The sequence below is a fragment of the Telmatherina bonti genome (assembly GCF_933228915.1).
Source record: "Telmatherina bonti genome assembly, chromosome: 4".
NCBI lineage: Eukaryota > Metazoa > Chordata > Actinopteri > Atheriniformes > Telmatherinidae > Telmatherina > Telmatherina bonti.
This window is the reverse complement of record NC_136622.1, coordinates 31,643,242-31,665,980: the sequence shown is the minus strand read 5'-3', so window position 1 is coordinate 31,665,980 and position 22,739 is coordinate 31,643,242. Positions and strand designations below refer to the sequence as shown.

The window sequence follows — 22,739 nt, the reverse complement described above, 5'->3', positions numbered from 1 at the left end:
AAATGAATCGAAAAATGTGTGAAAAATGCACATAATTAGATGAATGTTAGATAAATTTACTCATATATATATATATATATATAATATATATAACATGCAATCAAAGACACATAACTTCTTTCGCTCACCCCAAATAAAAAACAAAGTACAGTAACCCACACAATGTACATAACAGGTAACCTTAAAGTCATGTGATCACAGGCTCCAAACTACAGTATTTTGTTTGTCTATCAACATCAGAAATAAACACAAATCATTGTGTGTTAAGATATAAAATCCATATTTTCTGCACATTCAATATCCATAAAAGTCAAATATAACAATCACTTGAAGATTGCACTTAAGAGCACAGAAAAATGGAACACTGCAGGATGTAAATTTGTTCTTGATCATCTAAAAATGAACATTTCCTGTTGTGGTCTCTTCATCTTGAAAGTGTCACAACATTTTAATGATAATTTAGAGCTTTTAGAGATTATGTTTGTCAGTGAGAACCAGCCATTTAAACAGCAGTTCAGTAACCTGCGCCGTTAAGCCACGCAGTAGTGTTGCCGAATCAAATCTTTAAAATGGCAACTTGGACACTTTTGGTTCTTCACAGAAAGTAACAAGAAGCAGGGGATGTTTTGTTCTAAAGTGCATGAACATACTGGTGTTTATAACAGCAGGTAGACTGGTTTCACTTTGAGGACATTTTCTGTACAACCATGCTTGTAGTTTTCCAGTGAAATAATTGTTTTTCCAGTCAAAACTTTCTAAAGAAAGGCGAAAAGTTTTTAGATGAGTGTTTGGTCTGATTCTTTCTAAAGTTTCTTTAGTTGATCAAAATATAAAATCAACAACACATTCAACAGCTTTGCAGCCTCTTGGACTGCAGTCTGCCAAACTGAAACAACTAAAGTCATATATTATAGTGAAAACACGTCTTCGTGATGGTCCCATCTAGAATGTGTGGCTGCAGACTTAAGAGCATTCATTTTTCACTGCAGCATTAAAACCAGTTTGAATCCACACAGGATTTCATAACAGATAATCACCCCTCATTCACGCCGAACTGCATGACTCATCATTTTCTACTCTGTAATATCTCAAAGTCAAACAGCCAATACCATCAACATGAGGTAATGACTTCTCGGAGGCTACTCTGCTTCCCTTTGTGTTTTGGGAACTACAGCTGTGGTTCACCTTTGGAAAAGTCTGCACACGTTGGATCGAAGCCATTATAAGCCTGATAAACACCAGTATAATAATGGTTATTATTTGTTCTTTTGCAACACAACTGAGAAGAAACATGTTTTTGTTGTTAAGATACAGAGCAGTTTTTATCTTTGTCTCTTGCACTCTGACTGAGAGCTCGTCTCCGCCTTATGCTGCCTCTCAGTCCAAAGTCTCTCTCCATTTCCTTCCCCTCCTCTGCCTCTCTGGCTTGGCTTTTCTCGCCTTGCTGCTTTCGGAGCTGCGGTGGAAGAGGAATGCGTTCCCCCAGGAAGAAGCCTTCCTCCTCCGAGTCTGAGGACGACGAGCAGGTAGAGCAGGGGTCTTCGTGTTTGTACTTTCCTGGCTGCAGAGTCAACGAGGAACTGTTGGAGGAGCCGCGGCCGTCTCGTTCTTTCTCGCTTCTCCAGTCCAGAGTATCCAGCTGGGGCCGGTCAGGTCGTGAGCTCCGGGAGCGCCGCTCTGAACTTGAGTGAAGAACGGCGTCCGATGGGATGCGGCAGCGACCCCATCCTCGCCTCAGGTTGCGCTGCTGGTAAGAGGAGCCATCTGATTGGATAGAAGAAGCTGTGAGAAATCCAGAACCAATGAGTCAGATTAACGTTCAACATCCGTGTCTTACCCAGCAGATCCATCTGTGGTGGGATGCCTTTCTGCAGACGCAACCTGCTTCCAAAACCTCCCTCGTCATCCTCCTCGTCTTCCTCCCGCTGGTTTTCCTCACTCTCTTGGGGCGGCCCGTCCTCATTCTCATCCTCATCCTCCTCAACGGAGTAGCTGCAACTAATTGGTTCTCTGAAGCTGACTCTCGCTGTGCCACTGCGAGTCAGCGGCGATGGAGAATCACACGGCCGGTCTTCCGCTTCGGGAACGGACGGAGGGGGAGAATCTCGGGGCATCAAGTCACGAGACTTGACTGGCAGAGGAGGAGGCAGGACGGGGGAGTGGCTTGATGAGCGGGGAGGCGAGTCAGATGAAGTGAACTGGTTGCCATGGCAGTTTTTTTGAGGGGCAAACACTAAGTAGAGAACAATTAGATAAAACTGTAGTTAGAAGACAATATTTAACCTTTACAGTGACATTAATGCAGTTTAGTTCTTCTACCTTGCATGGCCTGATTTGTCTTTTCAACCCAGTTCCTACAGTCTTTATCAGTCGACGTTCCTCTTGAGTTCCAACCAGTTAGTCCAGTATTTCCATTTAGCACTCCTTGTAACTGAAAACCACTGCCTGGAGGTTTGACACCACAGTCCCTTGGCAGTAAACTGTAATGTGGAACGTCATTGGGCCAAGACGGACCGAAGCCATTTCCTAGATGAATGTGGGGCAGAGGTGAATAGGAGCCTCTTGGGTGAGGAAGCCCACTGGGAAAAGGGACTCCATTCTGAACTGGAGCAGTGCAGTGGACACCTAAGAGAAGCAAGTTAACAAAATGCAATGGAGTGAATTAAATACTATGAATACAAACTCACTGGGACCCAGGCAACACATTTAAACCTCTCATACTTGCCTGTGTTTTCCACAGAGTGAACACGTTCTTTTGCAGGAGTGACAGTGGGCTTGATGCCCTCTAGTGGCTGCAGCGGGGAACCACACTGAAGATGATGGCGTCTCTCTGCTGTGTCCAGTTGTCGATTATGATGAGGTGATTTGCTCTGCACGGCCGAGTCACAGGAGTCTGAGTTATTGGGGTCCTCACCAAGTGAGCAGGATCTGGAGCAGAAGATGAGACCCCCGCGAGGGAGGAAGGGGCGTCCTAGCAGCGGCAGTCGACAGCGGGCACAGCAGAAACACGACTCCACAGCGTGCCAGTGCTGACCCTCATACGTCATCTGGCCCTGGTCGATACCTGAAAGGAAAAATCTTTGTGATTATCCATATCTGTGCTGACTGCAGAGATATTTTTACTTCATCAATATGTGTAGATATCATTATCCTCTATGTATAAATTCAAGTCAAATCTAGAATACTTTTATTAGTTTTTAAAGCGCCAAAAGGTCTTTGCTTTTAGTAATTATCAAACTTGCTTTTAGCTTATGAACCTCCCAGGCCTCTTAGGTCATCGGGGGCTGATCTTTTTTTTTATTCCTAGATTGAGGACAAGACATCTTTTAGCTTTTATCCTCCTCACCTGTGGGACAGCCTGCTAAACGCCCCGAGGGCAGCTGGGAGTGTCGATATTTTTAAGAGAAAGCTTAAGATTTTCCCTTTTAAGAAAACTTTTAAGTTATTATTATTTTGAACTACAACTGGTACTTTATATTCTTATTCTTTACCTTATTTAAATGTATCTTAGTATATTTTACCTGTTATATCTCAGAGTATTTTGTTTTATTTTGATATTATTCTTTTATCTTTATAAAATTTTTTATAAAAATTCTCATGTTTATTAGTTTTACTGATGAGGATGATCAGTAGTGCTCTCCGACACCGTTATGTACAAGTGCGTATATGTTTAAGTGTATGTGGGTGTGGTTATGTTTATGTTTATATGTGTCTAAATATGTTTATATATATGTGACTGGTAAATTTATGGTCATGCCGATTTGATGGGAAAAGAATGGGGGGGCATGTTCATAACATTTTTAATGTAAAGCAATTTGATTTGCATTTTATGTATGCTCTATAAAATGCTATATAAATAAAGTTTTAGGTGGTTTAGATCAGTAAATGCAACTCTAACAAAAGCCACTAGAAAATATCCAAAAACTTACAGCTGGAACATTTTTCTTACTTTTTTTTTTTAATGATGTAACTACGAGATTCCCAAAAAGTAGAAGAAGATAAATCTCCATAAACACTCCATAAATCTGCTCAGTAGTGCAAAGATCTGTCGAAGAACTCCTGTCCATCAACTCCATCCATTTATTTGTTTTTACCCACTTATTCTAAAGCAGAGTTGCAGGGGGGCTGGAGCCCATCCCTGCAGCTACTAGGCGAGAGGCGGTGTATACCCTGAACAGGCTGCTAGTACATGAAAAGACACCAAGAGGCAAACAACCATTAACACTCCCATTCACTCCTTGGGAGAATTTAAAGTGACTAATTAACCTAACATGTATACACTCCAAACTAAAAGAGCCCAGCCTGGCTTGTTAAGAAAATACTCAGACCAGCTAATTTCATGTTTGAAGCCACTTAAATCCTCTTTATTCCCTAATTCTGATGCTCAGTTTATACTTCAACATGTTATGAACACATCTACATGACAAAATGTATTGATTTGCTGTCTTATGATGTGAATGAGAGAAAAAACTGTTTGGTCTACAAGAACTGAAGGAGAATTTCTGTGATTTGTGGAATTAGGCTTCATATTCCACTGTCAGACGTATGAAACAGTACCTTCCTGTATTACCGGACATAAAAAGGATTTAGTAAAAAACATTAAGAGTTTCTTCATAGCTAACTTTGTACCTATGTGTTCTCCGCAGGTATCACAGTATTCGGCATACAGGGATTCATAGCAGGAGCAGCAGTACGGTCGACTTTCTCTCATGATGTAACGCTGGCCGCCCAGTGCAGCCTCGCAGTCAAAACAGCAGAAGTGCTTCATGTGCCAGTATCTTCCTTCCGCTTCTGTACATTCATCTGCTAGAATAATCTGGAAATGAGAGTTAAAATGAGAGAATCAGAGAAGTGATGTCAAACAGAAGTATGCAAATCACTGTCGTAAAAAGCTACAGAATCCTGACAACTTAGTGGAGAAAATAGAGAAAAGGATGCCGCTGGTGCCCTTCTGTTGGTAGCTAAGCCCTCTCTGGGTCTAAAGACCTCTTGTAGGTCAGTCCTGGCAGATCCATTAGTAAACTATCTCAACTAATCCTTTAAGTCAGAGAGAGACAGGACATTCAAAACAGAAAGAGACTAACAGGAAAAAACAAACAAACACACAACTAGTATGTAGTGATTAGAAGAAATGCCAAAATACAGCTATGATTAAATTGATGATATATAAATAAAGTACTCTAAACTACTAAAGTTATCCTAGTCTCTCACGCAGGAGCTTTACACTGGTTCCTGCCTTCATTCTTTTTCTGCAAGATAAACTTTATATTAATAATAATAATAATAATAATTATTATTATTATTATTATTATTTACAAAAAAAATGTAAACTGGTTCTGTGCAATAAGTATTTTTTCTGACTCCAACAACAATTTCCTATTAAAGAACTGCTGCAAAAGGTGAGTTTGCAGGTGATTTTAAATGAAAACAGCATTGAGGTTTTGTGGACACAGTCACCTCATCGCAGGCCTGGCAGCGGGGCTTCAGCCTCTCGGCGTGGTGCCGGCCGCAGTATATTTGTCCATCCTGGTAAAAGTAGATCAGATCCACCAACAGCTCGTTGCAGGATGCACACTGGAAACACTGAGGGTGCCAGCAGCTGCTGTGTCCTGCCCGGCTGGCAAACACAGCGATATCGCCACCGCAGATCTGTCTGCCACACTGGAAAAATACATGTGGTTTGGAGGGGGTGTGGTGGAAAAGGAAGGAAGTTAGGTAGTGTATCCTTTAGCAAACGGTGAATACTTTAGGTTGCACACTACTTTGATTGTGATCATTAAATCTCAGAGCGCTGTGGCCCCTGAGCTATACCTGTGCTTACATGCACAGCGAATCAACCTCTGCCTACAATGCTCTGATGCAGTTTAAGAAGCTTTCACGTTTATGCACGATCGTTGGAGGAGAAAGATTTGCAAACTTTAAATTGGCCTCATGATGGAATCTGCAGCATTTTCTATATGAGGAATAAAAATACTTTTTTTTTTTTTTTTGTTTTACTTGTCCTGTCCAACATCTTGACAGCAGAATGATGCTCTGGATTGCCGTGTTGTGCTGAACACATTTACTCTTCCAAGAGGAGCCCAGGGACAACGAGGCTCCAATCAGGTTACAATGAGGTTCTTAAAGTGGAACTATTATGTGCATTTCAGGCTAGTTTATTTTTATTTCTGAGACCAGAAGGGCTGGGATTGATCGAGTTGTTGTCACAAATCGCTTTATTTACTTCAGACCGACCCTCTCCGTAGGCTGTCAGATCAGCCTGTGGGCAAAACGAGTGGATTGAGACTCTTCCGCATTAAGCCCCGCCTCCCGCCACTGCACTACATCAGGAGCGCGCACCGCACCTGCTTTCGCCGTCATTGTAACATCTAATAAACAGAAGGATTAGACTCATATGAACTCAATTAAAAAAAACAAAATACAATGTCAACACATAGCATACAGCCGTACATGTTGGAACCTGAATCCGACCCTGAAAACGAAGTGGAAAACAGCAACCCGCAGCAACGAATGCAGCAGGATGTCTCTCTTTGGTAAACTCACCAGCCATCGTTGGAAATAACTTTATCCCACGTTTTCCACCCGCCTGATGTATTTGTACATGCCCTTGTTAACCAGTAGAAGGTAACCAATCACCGAACCTTATCCCCCGGGACGTCACAAGGATTTCCACGTAGAAAAAAACTCTCTAAAACGACGTGTTTTTGGTCACTATGGTAACCGAACGGAGAGAGTGCTGGAACTCAAACTCAAACATGCGTTTAGGTGATAAAAAACAGAGCCGTTCACATGTCTGATGAGGATTCAACACTGTAACACTGTAGAAAGCTCAGAAAACTCCAAATACCATCATAGCACCCCTTTAAGCTTTATTCTTTATTTTACGATTTATTTCATAAGTCTGTTATTTCAGCTTCTAACTGCTGGACTGGACTGGAAAAAGAGAGATAAAAGAGAGAAAGGATGAGGGAAAGGGATAGAGGAAAAAAGACAAATGATGGAGAGAAAGAGAAAGAAAAGGAGAGAGAAAGAAGAAGAAAAATAAAAATTCTTTCTACACCTGCTGGCAGACGGCTCCAGTCATGGTTACTGGGAAAAGTCTGACAATGCCTCTGCCCAAATTTTCTCTTTTTCTCTGCTGACTGAACAGACGCAACTCCTTCTTCTCCTCCTCGTCCAGAGAGTTACAGTACTGGGGCTGCAGGAAATACAATTTTAGTAGCATAGAAAATAATAATACAGACTTAAAATACGAAACTGGGATCAAATCTGTAAATGATGATTATTTTCATGAAGATTTAATACTGCGATAAATGTTGATGTTACCTCACTGTCATGGGCTGGGAGTTGGTGCAGCAGCTGTTTGATCCTGTATCTCTCCCCTGGACTGTTCACATAAGGCACCCTGTCTTCTGGTAAGCAGCTAAAATACTGGTACACCTGTAAAATAAAATAAAAAAAAAATAGAAACCATAAGACAACAACTGCTGACATAAATCCAAATGTGAATGAATCAGACTGGTTATGTCTATGTATAAACACGTCACAAAGAGAGCACACATTAAGGCTGTGTAGTATTAATTTATGTCTCGACTCCGCCGCTGCTTGGTGTCCTAGTTGTTACCTGTTCGGGCTTGAGCCCAGGTGGGACCCATGCGTACTCCTCGGAGGCGCATCCCGAGTCATCATCGGAGATAGAGTGTCTCTGAAAGTCTGACACCAGCTTCGTCATCATCTTCTCCAGCTGCCCCGGCACCGATCGCACTGCATGCTCCTCACGTACACACTTACAGTGAATGCAGATCTTCCTGTGGAGGCAGAGAGAGAGTTTAAGCTTCATCCCTCGGGACTGTCTGCCTGATTTACAACATAGGCTAAAAGTGATCGGATGTCAGGCTTTTTATTTAATATCACACGCAGCTACTCCAGGTGCTTCAAGTACTGTGGGCGAGATATAAAGTTTTAAATCTTAATAATAACCTAAGCTGTTTCTATCTTTTCCTTTACTGTTCCTTTACAGCAGAAATACACACAGCCGCGATAAAAAATTAAGAGGGCTTTAAAATAAAGCACCACTGTCAAGTCCAAGAGTCCTTTAAATAACAACACTCTTTTATAATCACGTCCACATGTCACTTCCTGTGACTTTAACCATACGATTTACAAACACACTGAGCCAGAGGCATGACATCTGAAACCGTCCCACAAATCGCCTCATGCAGTCTGTTGTCACAACATGATTATAAAGACACAGAAATAAACAAACAAAGAAAAAAAAATCATTCTCTGGATCACAGATAAACTCAGACCAATTCCTGGCCTCCTCATGGCCTCTTCCCGCAGGATCTGCATCAGGACCTGCGCATCTTTACCAAACAAGCAGGAAATGAGGTCACGGACATAAGCCTGCCTGCCAATCCAGCACAGTTAAGGGAGGGAGGTGAAGACGGGAGTCATAATCTCCCACTGCCTCGTATTACAAATGTCTTGTCCTCCGATTCTGCGTCGCATTCAATCTGGAGGTGGGTGTGTCTGTCTGTGGGACCGGTGGAGTCAGAACAAAGTGCCCCGGGCTGAGGGTGAGGTGTGGGTGTCATGTGTTTGACAGGGTGCGACAATGTGGCCATATGCAGTATTTACTTCATGTGTACATGTCCATTCTGATTGCATAACGGCTTGCCAGCTGGTACTTGTGGCTCAAGTTCATAAGGCATAAAGCTGCTTTATTCCAGCCCCCCCCCCCCCCCCCCCCCCCCCCCCAAAACAAGCAAAAAGCTTGAACACTATCGCACAAAACCCCTGATAAATTACAGAACCCCACTCTTCTAATAAATCTTTAAAAAGCTAGTGACCACTGGTAATAACTGGATTTCAGTGTGAATGCACAGTTAATTGTTGACAAAACAAAGATAAAAGATGCTTTTATGGGATTCCAGCAGCTTTTCTCAAGCTGAGGACAGTATATACAGCTACGTTTTGTATAAGAATGCCCGTAATTGCCAAGCAGGCAGATCCAATGTAAATAGTAAGAAACGTAGCAAGCTAGTTTTAGTCATGTTCAAGTCATGTTGGCACAAATCTGGTCCCAGCTGTATTTGTCTGCATGAGCCTGTGTTAACAAAAGAGGAGGCAAGAACACAAGGCCCACGTATGTGGGTATAAAGACACAGTCAGAGACTTGGCATGATGGGACAGATGGCAGATACTCATCTCACACGGCAGCTACCCCACTGATGCTGCTCCACCATCAGCTTCCACGTGCAGAAATGAAAGCAAGTGGGATAAAAATGCAAATCAGCAACTGCAAGAGGCAGTCCACTACAATATGCTACGTAGATGGCATCATGGTAAACCCTCCATTTATTTCTGTACACCTGGTTGTTTTATTATAACTGCAGGAAATAAAGGTAAAATTTACTCAGTACCTGCTGTGATGAGCTTCATCCTGTTAAACCGTCTGAGTCCATACCCGGTTATGTAACACAGCTCGTCTCTCTTCCCTCTGGACATGAACCATGCTAATTTGTAATTCCTCAAAATTAATAAGAAGCTCCAAAAGAGGGAAATTATATGAAGTATGCTTTCATTGCCCAGGTAGAAATTTGTGACCCGGGAGCCAAACGGTTTTTAAATTTGAGAGCTCGTGCTTATTTTGCTCTGTCAGATCGCTCCAGATCCCCTGTCATTTAACAGATTTTTTATTTTTATTTTGCATGCCCAAACAGACCGATCACAACCGCTTATCAAATCTGAGACAGTTTTTGGAAAGAAGAGACCACACAGAGGAGTCCCATCAAGAGATGCCGTGCACAGAAAAGCGGTTGTTACTTCATTCAGGAGAATTTTCTGTTCCCTCTTGAAAGCTAAAAGCAAATTTTACAGACTAATTCAGATTTGTCTGGCAAAGCGAGGCCAGGAATCATGAATGGGAAGAATAAATGTACTTGACTGAAACCAAAACAAAACAAAAAAAAAAATTAAGTTCTCAAAGTTGTCACTTGGGTTTTTGAATTTAGTATAAAAAAAATAAAATAAAAAAAACACACAATTCACCATGTTAAATACATATATAATGAAACAAAAAGCTTCTTTAAAATGCAGCTTAGTCTGTTGTGTTTGATTGATAATACCAAAAGGAATTGGTGTGTTTCTTTATATTCCAGATTTGGAAAATACACCTGGGATTGTGCTAACTAACAGAATTACTCAGAAAAACAAAGTAATACTGAAGAACTGGATCCACTGCCAACCATGTGAGTTACTAACAGGAGGCATGACAGATGCTGCTTTGGACAGGCATCCACAATCTGCCTCCAAAATTTGTTTTGACAGACCTATACATCGTTACCGACACTGCTGATGCGTTTGCATTCACTGACTTATTGATCCTGAAGATAAATTGAATATAATAAAGCATGCTAGTTGAGAGAAGATTAGATTATCATCTCCCTACAGGTGGATTAAACAGCAACATATAAATAAATAAAAGGACATTATGAAAGGATACAAATCTGAAGTAAACTCTAATTATATCCAGCAGACAAAATCTTCTTCAGTAATGATATTAAAATTTATATCTGCTACATCCCATGGATTACTGACCCAAACTAACCCAAATCCAGAGGGTAATATAGTAGCAAGCATTTCACTGACTAACACATGTCGTCCACACAGATAGTTCTTTAAAATAAATATAGCAGTTACAACATCTAAAGACCCTCACACACACAAAATCCTTAGTCTAACTTAAATTTATCATTAATCAATTTAAAAATCAATATAAAATATGGTTTCTTCATTACCTTCTGCAATAATCATGCTATGTTAATCCCAGTGAGCATGTTGCTGTCCCATCCAGACCAGTGTTCATCTGAAACTGTAAAGATCTGCATCCCGTAGGTTTCTATTAGCTACCATGCTGGCTTGCAGTCAGAGCAGGATATTCTGAGGCGGCTCCTTTCCATGTGAATATTCCTCTGTCTGAGCAGCCCTTTTCAACGTCCCCTGCTAGCTTTCACTCCCACCCTCCTCCGTTCTGCATGGGGGCGCAAACAAAAGGCTTCGCTGCACTGAACACACTAGCCAAAATACACACACATCTTTAAGTGCCCACAAACTTGCTCATAAGATAAGCTCAAGTCTACATGCAGCTCAAGTTTCAACACATTTCTAATAAGCATCACAAATATCTCGCACCACACTTGAATACTTTATTAATCCCCGAAGTCCTGGTGACAACCGCCAAGTGTGCACACACGCCGTCGATCCTCCTGCGGCCAAACTGTTGTATCTGATTCAGAACAGATGGATGATTGTTGCTTTAACGCCATTATTAACATGAATAAGAGGAGCAGATTCTGGCCCTGTGAGCAATGTTTTGCTGTCATATTTGTCACACTACGTGATCAAGCTGGCCGCACATGACGATGACGTGTCTCTGGAGAAACAGCCAACAAGCAGCGTAACTTTCAGTCTTTGTAGAGTCACGACAAGCGACTTATCTGACTCTGATCGCTCAGCAAAGACTAAAGACACTGACTTTTCTGCTTTTCTTTGACTGGCAGCGTTTTAATTACACGTTTTAATTTTGGAGTATTGATGAATGCCATTAATTCCTTTCCTAATTTAGTGGTAAAACAATTCATCAAAAGGATAATTACCAGATTAATAAAAAATAACTTAACATCACTAAAAGCACGATGACTACGAGAAGATGGCTCTTTTTCAAATTGCCAATCTAAACTACTTACTAAGCATTTTTTATTGGATTAAAACGGATGGGACAGACGATGTAGCAGCAATATGATAACGCTCTGTATCACAATCTATAAGTGAAGTAAGCTGTATGAGGAGGAGAGAGGGAGCCGTAGAATCCGAGAAACAGATGGGCTTCGTCCCATAACCCTCTGCCACTAATAAGTGGCTGAGTAATTGCCACATGGCTGCCCAGACTAATAGCAGGGGTGTCTCTGAACACTTTTGAAGCGTGGTGGGGACCTGTGGGTCAGAAGTAACTCAATTCGCTTGCTGCTGGGCAGCGGAAGCACCATCTGCCTCCAATCCCAGTTTAAAGTGCCTGGAAAAGCTCATGGATGAAGATGGATCACTTCCCTCTCAGTGAGCATCGCCAGCTGAGCCTATGGCTGCTCGTGTGATCGTCTCCTTCAGCAAAGGTGTGAGTCTCAATGGGAAATTAAAAAGGAGGCAATTGGAATCAGATTCTGGGGTCTTACATGCTGACTCCTATAAATCTCAGTCATTTAATCACTTTCATGTCCCTCATTCGCTTGAACTGGTTAAGAGGCTTGAAACGTCTAAACGAGACGTGTGTCTTTGTCATTTCGTCTCATCTGTCCAGCAGCCATGTGCATAGTGAAAAAAATGCAAACAAAAACACATATCATGTTAACCCTACACAGATTAAACATCCTGGAAATAAATCAACAGGCGGTTGGAGGGAGAGCATCCTACATCCTAACTTCTAAGCTTATGTTTTAACTTAAATTAAGGTGAATTTACTGGGGAAAAAAACACAAGAAAAATAGTTACATGACATGCTACTGTGTTTTTAGTTTTCTTCTTTCCTTCAGAAAGACATTTCTCGCTTCAGTGATGCATTTGGGATTTTAAAGGAGCTTAATGTATTAATGTAGATTTGTACCCTTTGTTGTGATTTAGCTGGTAAATGTAATTTAACACTGAATCACAGACTAAGAAGCTACTTTAGCTGGTTAATATATATAAAATGTTGCCATTTGAAAAATTTAAATCACATAAAATATAAAAGTTTCAGAAGAGGGAATTCTGCCATGGAAAGGAAGGGGGGTGGGGGGCTATAAAGTGGTTGAGAGGGTAAACTTTCATTGCCAAATCTTATTAACAAACCTGATAAAACTATGCTGAAGAGACGAGTCAACCAGCTGGATTTACACTGAAAGACTAAATATAAAGAGAGAAAGAAAAGGAGCCTTCAAGAAATTGGGAGATTGAGTTGGAGCTTCCAACTCAATCTGTTGGTTTCCATATATAGGCTGTTATAAATTGGCTTTCATTATGTTTTTTTTTTCCTGTCTGTAGAGCGTCTTGAGATGACATTGCCGAGATTTGACGCTATATAAATAAAGTTGACAAAAATAAAGTTAATCAACCAATGAAAGACACGATTCTTCTATGAAGACGGCTGTTAGATAGGTGTAGCAACAAGTAGCTACAAGAGTTAGATGGCACTTTGGTGAAAAAAAAAAAAGATTCATTACTGGTACAATTAACTCTCCACTCTCACTGCACTTGTCTAAAGAAACATTCATCTTAACTTGGACCAGAATTTGACCTGTGAATGAGACACTTTTTACTGCATTTGCCCAAAAAGCAAATGTTTGCTCATCTTAAAAGTCGTCCTGCTGAGCAGATATATTCTCCCGTTTTCAGCACGATGAGTGATAAACACTCTGCTGAAACTGCTGCCGCTCTGACACACGTGGAAGGATGACGACTGGTAATCCTGCTGCTCCGCTGTGCTTCGTTTCCACATGTAGATAATGTTTACACAAACAAACTGCAGCAGCTGGTGTTGTGGGTTCCAAGGCTTAATGGCATTCATGTATAACCCTAATTCTTTATGACAATAGAGTGAGTGGGGATGATCTGCTCCGTGTGGTGCCGAGGGTCATGCGTTGTGTCTGTTGGCTGCTAATGTATATCCGTACCCATCATGTACACAGCTCACAGCTAAGGTGACGTCTATCTGTACAAATGCTGCTGTCCTTCTAAAAAGACAAACTCACCTGCACAGTGAAGAAATCAATTTAGCAATGACATAAAATCATATTTACTTGTTAATGTGGAAAAATGCTGCTTAATGAGCATTCTGTAGCAAACAAAGAAAACAGACTTAGGCTGTCTCAATTTTATCTTTTATCCCTTCCCCTAGCCCTATCCCTCGCCCCCCACCCCAGTGGAGGGGTAAGTGTCAAGTGGTGAAAATGTTCCCCTAAGAAATGGGACACCACTACACCGTGACGACGTCATCAAGCTGCGGCGCTCTGCTACGCAAACAGAGGCGACGAGTGATTGTTTTCCAAGATGCCATTGTCGTCAGCCGTGCTACTTTCTGTTGTCTGGGCAGTCGGTTTATCTCCCAGTTTTTGTCTGCTTGTCGGCCAGTCACCTTTCCTTCCAACCACGCCTCTTTTATGAATGTTCTGTATCGAAAGTAGAAATTTTTTCTTTGTTTTCATCAGCCCAATGCATTTCATTACAAGGGTCAGATACAAGTTGTCTATAAGATACATGTGCATAGCTTGATTTTTTTTTTTTTTTAAATGTAGATATAAATACAGACTGTAGCAGTAATTGTATACAACTTTTAATGCTGTGTAAACTGCATAAACGGGAACGACTGTTCCTTGGACGTTGTTTTGCAGACATTGTATTCACAACATGGGAATTGCACGTGTAACTTATTTTTGTAATTATAACTTAATAGAGGCTTTTTAACAGAAATTAGTACTAGAACAGGAACGTAAACAATAAACTCCTCTTTTTCTGCTCTGTAGCGGATAAGTGCCCTCGTGGGTTCTGGTGTCCCTGGTTAAAACATATGATACAATTTAGCACTGTGCACAAAAGTAAAGGAAATGCTACAACATATAGATGATTGTCACTGAAAGAAAACAGCAACAGTGGTTTTATATCAAACCAGCAGTTCAGCAAACTTTCACAGAGCAGAAGATCGTAAAATAAAACGCCGTAATTTCAGTCTTGTTATTAAATCGTATTTTAATGCTGAAAATGCTTAAATTTTTAAACCTCTTTTTCAGCATTGGTAGGCACTCAAAGCCTTTGTGACACCTAATTATATGCCTTATTTTTATATTAAAAAAGGTAAAACTGGTGTTAGTTGTCAGTAGTTGTGTAAGATGTAGCAATCAGACTGGAGACTCTGCAGCTCAAGATGAAGATGAATATGCAGCATGAAACAACAGGTTTATACCTCCAGCCATGGACGCGGAAGCCGGGGCACTGGTCTCCGCAGCGCATGCATGGCTGGCCTCTGTCTGGGTCTTCTTTCTCCTGCTGAAAACACAACATGAAGTCACTGCAGCTCACCACATTTCCTGATTGCAGAACTGTTTGACACCTGGTCTGAACAAAGGTTAATGTACTTTTTTCTTTTTTTTTAGATGCGGTCATAGAAAAATCAACATGTAAGGCGTACATTTGTAAACTATAAACTACTTCATGTGACTTGTTCAGTAAGTTGATAATTATCTGTAATTAAAATAAAAGGTATTATAATATTAATATAATTTACACAGCAGTTTAGGATTGACAACATATAAAAAAAAAAAATCACTGCATTTGTGGTTAAAAATAAGAGATTTTTATTGAATTTTTAACTTTAATAAATAAATGCCCAGAGATACATTTTGCAGCTTGCGTTGAAATGACTTAATTTGCCCCAAAGTTCACCTGTTTCTATGAGAACACTTGAGCCTGGGAGCTACAATGAGCCTTCTGAGGTAATACATGTAAAAATTTCAAAAAGGCTTTTTGCCAAAAGTGCTGAGTTGGACTTCGCCAAGGGCAACTCTACAGCTTAGCACTAAAACAACTCGTGTCTACTCCTTCAGCCTTGTGTGTGTGTGTGTGTGTGTGTGTGTGCAGACCACAGACTGCAGACGCAGGCCTCTTTTTAGAGATGGGAGGAAGGAAGCATACACAGGATGAGAGCTGCACCCTTTCCCTCTCCATGTCGTCGTTCTGTCTCTACTTTCTTTTCCTCGGATGCCGTAACTCTGCTGTTATTCTATCAGCGCTCGCTGCGAGAACACATTGTTAAACTACAACCACAAAACGGGATCTGTATTTGTCTCTATTTGGTGGGACTCTGGATTTATCTGCATCTTAGTGATTTCCATTCATGTTTTTCAACAAAGTGACTTTATACAAACTTTATTTGCTGACCAAAAGCCCACATAGCTGTTAATGTGGTGGCAAGGCTTGACAAAATCCAACTTCAAGCTGACTTTTAAATGCTTGAACAAATTGTGCATGAAGCTGCACAAAGCTGGCTTCGATGAGAAAAGTAATAAAAACAAGCTATGCGATACAGCAGGGTGCCTGTGCATACCTGTTCACCCCCACCCCTAACCACTAAATGATCAGCAATCATGTGAAGCCTGTTTCCCCAGCAGATTTAATGTGCTCTCACAACAACTGCCGTGCATTACTTTGACTGCCAGCACTGTTTACGTGCTTATCTCACTTATTGCTGCTTTGTTACCAAACTCAGAAACAACAGGTAGCTTAAATGGTCCCATTTGGTGTTTTTGTCCAGTTGGAAATGATTCTGCTTGAAGTTAAATATCCTCCCAAATGGATATGTTTGGTTATTTGCATTAGAAAGTATATACAAGTCTAAAGTCATGTTCAGCTGAGTTATGTAATGCATCGCAGTCTGTCAGGTTAACAAGACTCAAGCTTTTTAATCACCTCTCAGCCAGGTATGACATGCGCTAAATGAAGCGTAGAGATGATTTCTGGATGACTGGGTCTTTTTGGTTGTTAGTGTCTCAGGAACAAGTTCCTAAGTGGTCACATTAACATGGTGCTTGAGCCTGGGAGGCAAATACTGCAAAAAGTCTGTACATTCAACACGGGTAGACGACTACGACTGAATATTAAGAGACAAATAAAAAAGGATGAGGACATTTTTGGAAACTGTATCTGGCCTGAACCGATTACAGCCCAGTACCTACAGCGAACAAATGAAATGACACGCTTCATGCTTTATTGTCCTCTTCTTTATCTTGGGAGGCTTTTTGACCTGATTTAAGCAATGCATGACTTTATTACCACATTTCATGCTGGTGCACATATTTAGGAGAAAAAAATTTATCTCAAATGAATCATTCTGAAAAGCAGAAATAGCATTTGAGCAAATCTAAAAGAAGATGTTCTGATTGTTTGACCTCTGTAGCTGATGCTGAGAGCTTGTTGCCTTTGTAGGGATGCACCGATCCACATTTTGGGAGATATGATCCAATACCGATATCTGAAATTTGAGTATCTGCAGATACTAGGGCTGTGACGATACGCCTTTGTCTCGATTTGATTCAGATTTTTTTGGGTGCTGATTCGATTGAAATTGTGATTCTCACAATTCTTTGATATAGCTGATTTTTGTAGATTATTAACAAAAAAAAAAAAAGTGTAAAACTTTTTATTTTGCTCATCATTATTCTTGATTTAAATTAGGAAAAAACAACACAGCAGCCAGATCATCATTCTGCTGCTATAAAGCCCAAGAGGACAAGTAAAAAGATCCATAAAAAACAATCAAAATGACAAAAAAAAATTGTATAATTGATTACTTTTATTTATTTGAAAAAAAAATTCTTTCGTGACAAAAAAAAGATTTTAAAACTGTGAAGCAAAAAAATCCCGATATTCGATTTTACAATTCGTTTTCCCACTCCTAGCAGATACTGATATTTGCAGATACCAAATCTGTTTATGTGAACATTATTGTGACTATGTTTATTATTACTGTTATAACTGCGTAAGAGTTCATTAGGTTGTAATAAATGACCCATCCTTTCTGAAGTTACCTCACCAATACAAATATAATAACATTGCAGATCTAACAATTTCAACAAGTTTTATTTCGATTTTGGCACATTTTACCGAAATACAAGTATAGATGTCTCGCTTTTAGTGTAAAAAATGTCACATTTTAACATTCAAGGCTTTTATTTCTTTTAAAACATGTCCGAAGCATGTCATCAAACACATCTGCACTGGCTTGACTAGTGTGGTATTGGTTGTGGTATTTATTAATACAAAGTATGAGTACACACACATGGCATTGAGCAGATACCAACACTGATATCGGTGTATCTTTACATGTAAGAGTTTTGTACTCCTGTGTAAATACTGTTACAACCAACCCCTGGGAACATAATAAAAATGCAATTTCTAACCTCAAAAGATCTTTTATTGCCCGTATGCAACATTTCATTTGTAAGAAGCAGCCTTTATAGTTTTTCAGAAGCTTCAGAAGCAAACATTTTATCTACGGTAACTACGTTATCTCTTCCCACATTACTTCCAGTGAAAACCAGAGGATAGCAGCGGGTTAGTAAAGTAATGTCTGATGAGGAACGGTGCAAAAATGGAAACAACAGAAGTTAACTTGAAAAGTTTTCCAGGCTTTTAATGGAGGTGTTACGCAGGTAAATGTCTCAGGAATCCATCAGACGATGTTGAGTATCAATGCGTCCATCAATCATAAGAAGAATTGAGAAATAGCCTCCAAATTCACCTTAGAAACACCATGAGGATTAAGAAAGAAGTAAAAGAATATTACTCATGGTTAGAATTGTGTTTTGTTTGGATGCCAATCTATTGGAGGGTGTTTTACCTTAGTTTTCCCTCGCCATTTTGGTATGCTACATTTCAGGATTGATGGTTCCTGGTATGTGCAAAGATTTTCTGTTCTGATCTTATGCTTCCTCTCGCGATGAAGAGGTAAAGCTTTGCTATAAGTTAAAGGAATCTTGCACACATATTTTTCTGAAGTATCATGAGCTGCTGTGTCTCTGCCCCTGTGGTTGATGAGATGGAAGTCTTTTAAAAACAAAGTGAAATGAAGCATAATGGTTTACACTAATTCTAACATAGTGTGGTATTAAACAGATAAAAAGGTCAACATCACGACACATCTGATCACTCACTTAAAGACAGATCGTAAATAAGAGTTAAGCATGTGACGTAGTAAGGATTAGGGTTTAGAAATTCTGAGAAAAAGCTATAAATCACCTTGAAATGTTTAGATCCCCAATGTAGCTTTAACATTAATATATCTTCAATAGTTTAATGTCATTTTGCAGATCTCTGAGATGGCCACACTTTACCCAGTTAGGGTCATTTCTAAAGTTAAAACTATCATCACATGATCTGATCTAAACAAACATGCATTAAACCATGCCAGGTGGTTCTACAGAACAAAAACAGAAGGTAGGCGTCTTTGGATCTCACAGTTTTTATCTTTAACCCCTAAAAGGCAACAAGATCTCTAATGTCCTGAATGCTATCACTTATATTGTCAACCATTTTGGAATGGTGGAGTGTATTTCTGTGGGGTACAGATGTTTTCTAGAGATTTATAACCCACCAGGGGTTTTACAATCCAGCTGCAAAATGTAGCGTTAACTCACAGACTATTTGGTAAAACTACAATGAGTGATCTATGAGAAAATGGTCATCACATTTCTGTAATAAAAAAATATAATTGTGACAAGGGCTGTGACAATATGCTTCAGTCCCAATTCAATTAGATTTTTTTTGGGTGTCGATTCAATTTACATTACGATTCTTTGAGATTGTTTTTAGTCTAAAAAAAAAAAAATCAGCAAAAAAAAAAAAAAAAAAAAAAGAAAAAACCCTTTTTTGCTTGTTATTGTTCTTGATTTCAATTAAGAAAAAACAACACAGTAGCCAGACCATCATTCTGCTGCTATAATGCTCAAGAAGACAAATAAAAAGATCAATATAAACAATAAAAATGACAAAAATTTTATACATTTGTATTTATTTGTAACCCCTAATTGTTACAACTACTTTCACCCATAAATTATGATGAAGCCACTTCCTGCTAAAACTTTCCACCAATCAGATAGTTGGACTTGACAGAAATGACCAATCAGGAGCAGTAAAACATCAGCGCTGATTTTTGTGAGGTAAATAATAATAGCTCCTGTTTGGTGTTTGTTTCAATTCTCATATTTCCTGTCCTGAAAGCTAAAACCTAATAAAAAATATTACTACTAGTATGAGGAAAAAATTCAGATGGTCCTGAATCTATTAATATGGTAATGTTAGTAGTACACTACACTTAATATCATTTGACATTTTAGGATAATTTTAGCACTCAATCTGACAACTGAGGCTGTCCAGAAAAAAAGAATGTCTATAAGTTGACTGTGCTTTAAAGGGTCGGGCTTATACATGCATTTTTAGTTTATCATACATGTCCTTGTCGTGACTAAAGTGTCCAAAAAGCTAGAAAGACGCTGAAGGGTTTCATATGTTGCAATTTAGTTTTCCATAAAAGATAATGTGTCAAGTCTGTGTCTGGAGGTTTTCCTTTTGTGCTGCGCTGAGTGACGGATGTAATGGGAGCAGTGTCGGAAGTTTCCCCTAAACAAAGTGTGGGTAAAGTAAATAATACTTTACCCACACCTTCAAGTTCAATCCATCTCACATGCACACACCTAGACCATGTGCAGCCAGACTTTACATATCAACACCTCTGTGTTCAAATAAACGAATATAAGATTTAAGCACATGGGGGTTTAATTGAGCTAAATCTGGCTACCAAGTAAAGCTGTAACGAGGTGACGGACATGCTGAAAGGACAAGGGATAAAAGGGATAAATTATACACCAGAACTAAACAAGTTGGCCCAAAGTAAGTGCGTGGAACTCCTCAGGTAAGAAAACAGCTCGATCATAGGGCTCACTACCCCCTAAAACCAATAACTGAATTACTTTTTCAAATTTGTGCTGATGAATGGATTAAAAATGATCAGGAGGGGTCACAGGTCGGGGGCCTTTGGCGTCCTGGCATGCTGAGTAGACCGCTCTACACTAGGCAGGATCAAACACACAGTTTGCCTGCCAGCCGTCTCCTCACCTTCGTCTCTTTCATGGTTTATGCACTACTGCTTCCTGCAGCCGAGGTCAACTTAAAGAACATTATTTTAGCTTATTGTGTAAAGTTGTCATTTTGAGGGTCAAACAGAGATTTATCTGTGACTGCGGTGTAGAGTAAGTAGAGTCTCAGACCAAACAGAGAGTGTAGACTTTAAGCAACAGGAGATTTTATTTCCACAGTTGATGTTTTGACTTGATATATGATCTTAAAGTTCAGGTATTACTGACATGTGGTGATAACTTTGGAATTTAGGGTGCCATACCAAAATCAGAGACACAGGCAGCTAATTATTGTTTTAAAAATGGACACGAAGGATTTTTTTTTTTTTTACTATGAAATGATTTGTAATTTCAGTCTTGCCATGCCTTCCATTGAACGTACAAGTAATTATGCATGCAAAAATATTTGGGAAATACATTTGTAAAAGTGAAATTAAGATTAATCATAATGCTCTATCAAGAAAACATGAAAACTGCTTTAAAACTAGGTTTCACAATACTATCTTCACTTATTCCAAGATATGCAATACCAATGTGATGCTTATTAAGTTTTTTTGTTATCAATTCCCTTACTTTGTGTCACTTTGGTTACCTTTATTTACATATGTATATATTTACTGGCATTATTTCTATTTATATTAACACCACCTTTTGTTGCCATTTTCTTCCCATTATCGATATGCAAAATAGGGACAGGGGAAAATCTTGTAAAAAGCTGGTAAATTTAATTAAATAAATAAATAAAAGTGTTCAATTTAGTGCCAATGGGACAATATGAATATATATTCCCTATTAATCATTTTAGAGGATGCTTTAGTGTACTTTTTACATGTTATGTGAACAGGCGCACTATTATTATAAAACCCTTATCCCAGCTATAATACTCATAATAAATGCAAGGAAATTTTTGAGAAATAATCTGGCTTCTCCACCTAGTGTGTGGGTTGTATTTTTTTTTTTTTTTCAAAGAAATTAGGTGCATTGCAAACTGTAGTCAAAGGAAATATTACAGATGTTCTGCAGATCCAGATGTTGGTCGACCTTTTATTAAACGAGCTGACAAGATAGGCTGTGTTTTAAGCAAATGATCAACTATGAATCATTTTAAACTTAGCCTGATTTGTTTACATGACGATGGGAGTCTGACAAAGAACATAAACACGAACCATCACATCCCAACCTGCTCAGGTACAAATCTATGACGTAGTCTGTCCCTTCCTGAATACCTGGAGCGCCGAAATGACTCAAGAAACAAAGAAAGCGTGATTTAAAGGAAAGGCTGTGATAAAACTACATTCTTACTGTTAAAAAGAGAGGGAAATTCGGCTGTTTTTTTTAATCAATAAAAAGAAAGTGGCCGAAACAAAAGCCAGGTGAAGGTGGGACGAAGTTCCGCTCGGGTTGCTTTCAGTGTTGGACTTCAGTACAAGTTCATGTCATGTCTACTTTAATAGTGAAGCAAGGAAGCAACCCAAAACATCAAAAGTAACCTGAACGTACACATTGTGTTAAAAGAAGGTGTTTCCTAAAAAGTGAACTTTCTGAAAAGTAGAATAAATATACGACAAAACAACAACAAACACTTACCGAGCGGAGTGAGCGTCGCTTTTTAGACCCGCGCAGGAACATGATGTCGACGGAAGGTTTAAAAAGCAAAAACCGATTAAACCAACGAGGAGGACAAACATTTAGGTCTAAAAACTGCCAGAAGGACAATCTGTGCTGGATTACATGCTGCTCCCAGCGGACTGCCCCGGACTCTTCATTCTGTCTTGTCTCACGACTTTCGGATCTGAGAAAACTAGATTAACTCACAAGGAACAGAACTTCCGCCCGACTTTCAAAATAAAACAACTACATGTGTGAAACAAGCATAGACAGTTCGTTTATATACAGTCTATGGAAACAACTCGGAGCAGTGTGTTTATATACAGTCTATGGAAACAACTCAGAGCTGTGTGTTTGGTGAGGAAATGCATGACAAGCAGCTGAAAGTGAGTTCAAAGTGTGAGCTGTGTCTAA

At 39.6% G+C, this 22,739-nt stretch overlaps 1 protein-coding gene across 1 annotated transcript; it reads right to left on the bottom strand.

The window, feature by feature from the left end:
- Positions 1 to 203: 203 nt before the first annotated feature.
- On the bottom strand, positions 204 to 22,437 carry prickle3 (prickle homolog 3). The gene is made up of 11 exons (XM_079239422.1): positions 22,305 to 22,437; positions 14,993 to 15,075; positions 7,625 to 7,808; positions 7,327 to 7,440; positions 7,061 to 7,198; positions 5,458 to 5,661; positions 4,630 to 4,816; positions 2,750 to 3,064; positions 2,320 to 2,625; positions 1,838 to 2,233; positions 204 to 1,764 (listed from the first exon to the last, which is right to left on the bottom strand). The coding sequence occupies exons 1-11, from the start codon at positions 22,344 to 22,346 to the stop codon at positions 1,304 to 1,306; spliced, it is 2,430 nt and encodes an 809-aa protein (XP_079095548.1). The 5' UTR covers positions 22,347 to 22,437; the 3' UTR covers positions 204 to 1,303.
- Positions 22,438 to 22,739: the final 302 nt, after the last annotated feature.

Coding starts and splice junctions, on each gene's coding strand:
- prickle3 (XM_079239422.1), bottom strand. CDS start 22,346: ATGTTCCTGCGCGGGTCTAAAAAGCGACGCTCACTCCGCTCG. Junction 7,441..7,624: donor CTGGGCTCAAGCCCGAACAG/GTAACAACTAGG, acceptor TTTATTTTACAG/GTGTACCAGTATTTTAGCTG. Junction 3,065..4,629: donor TACCTGCGGAGAACACATAG/GTACAAAGTTAG, acceptor TTTTCCTTTCAG/GTATCGACCAGGGCCAGATG.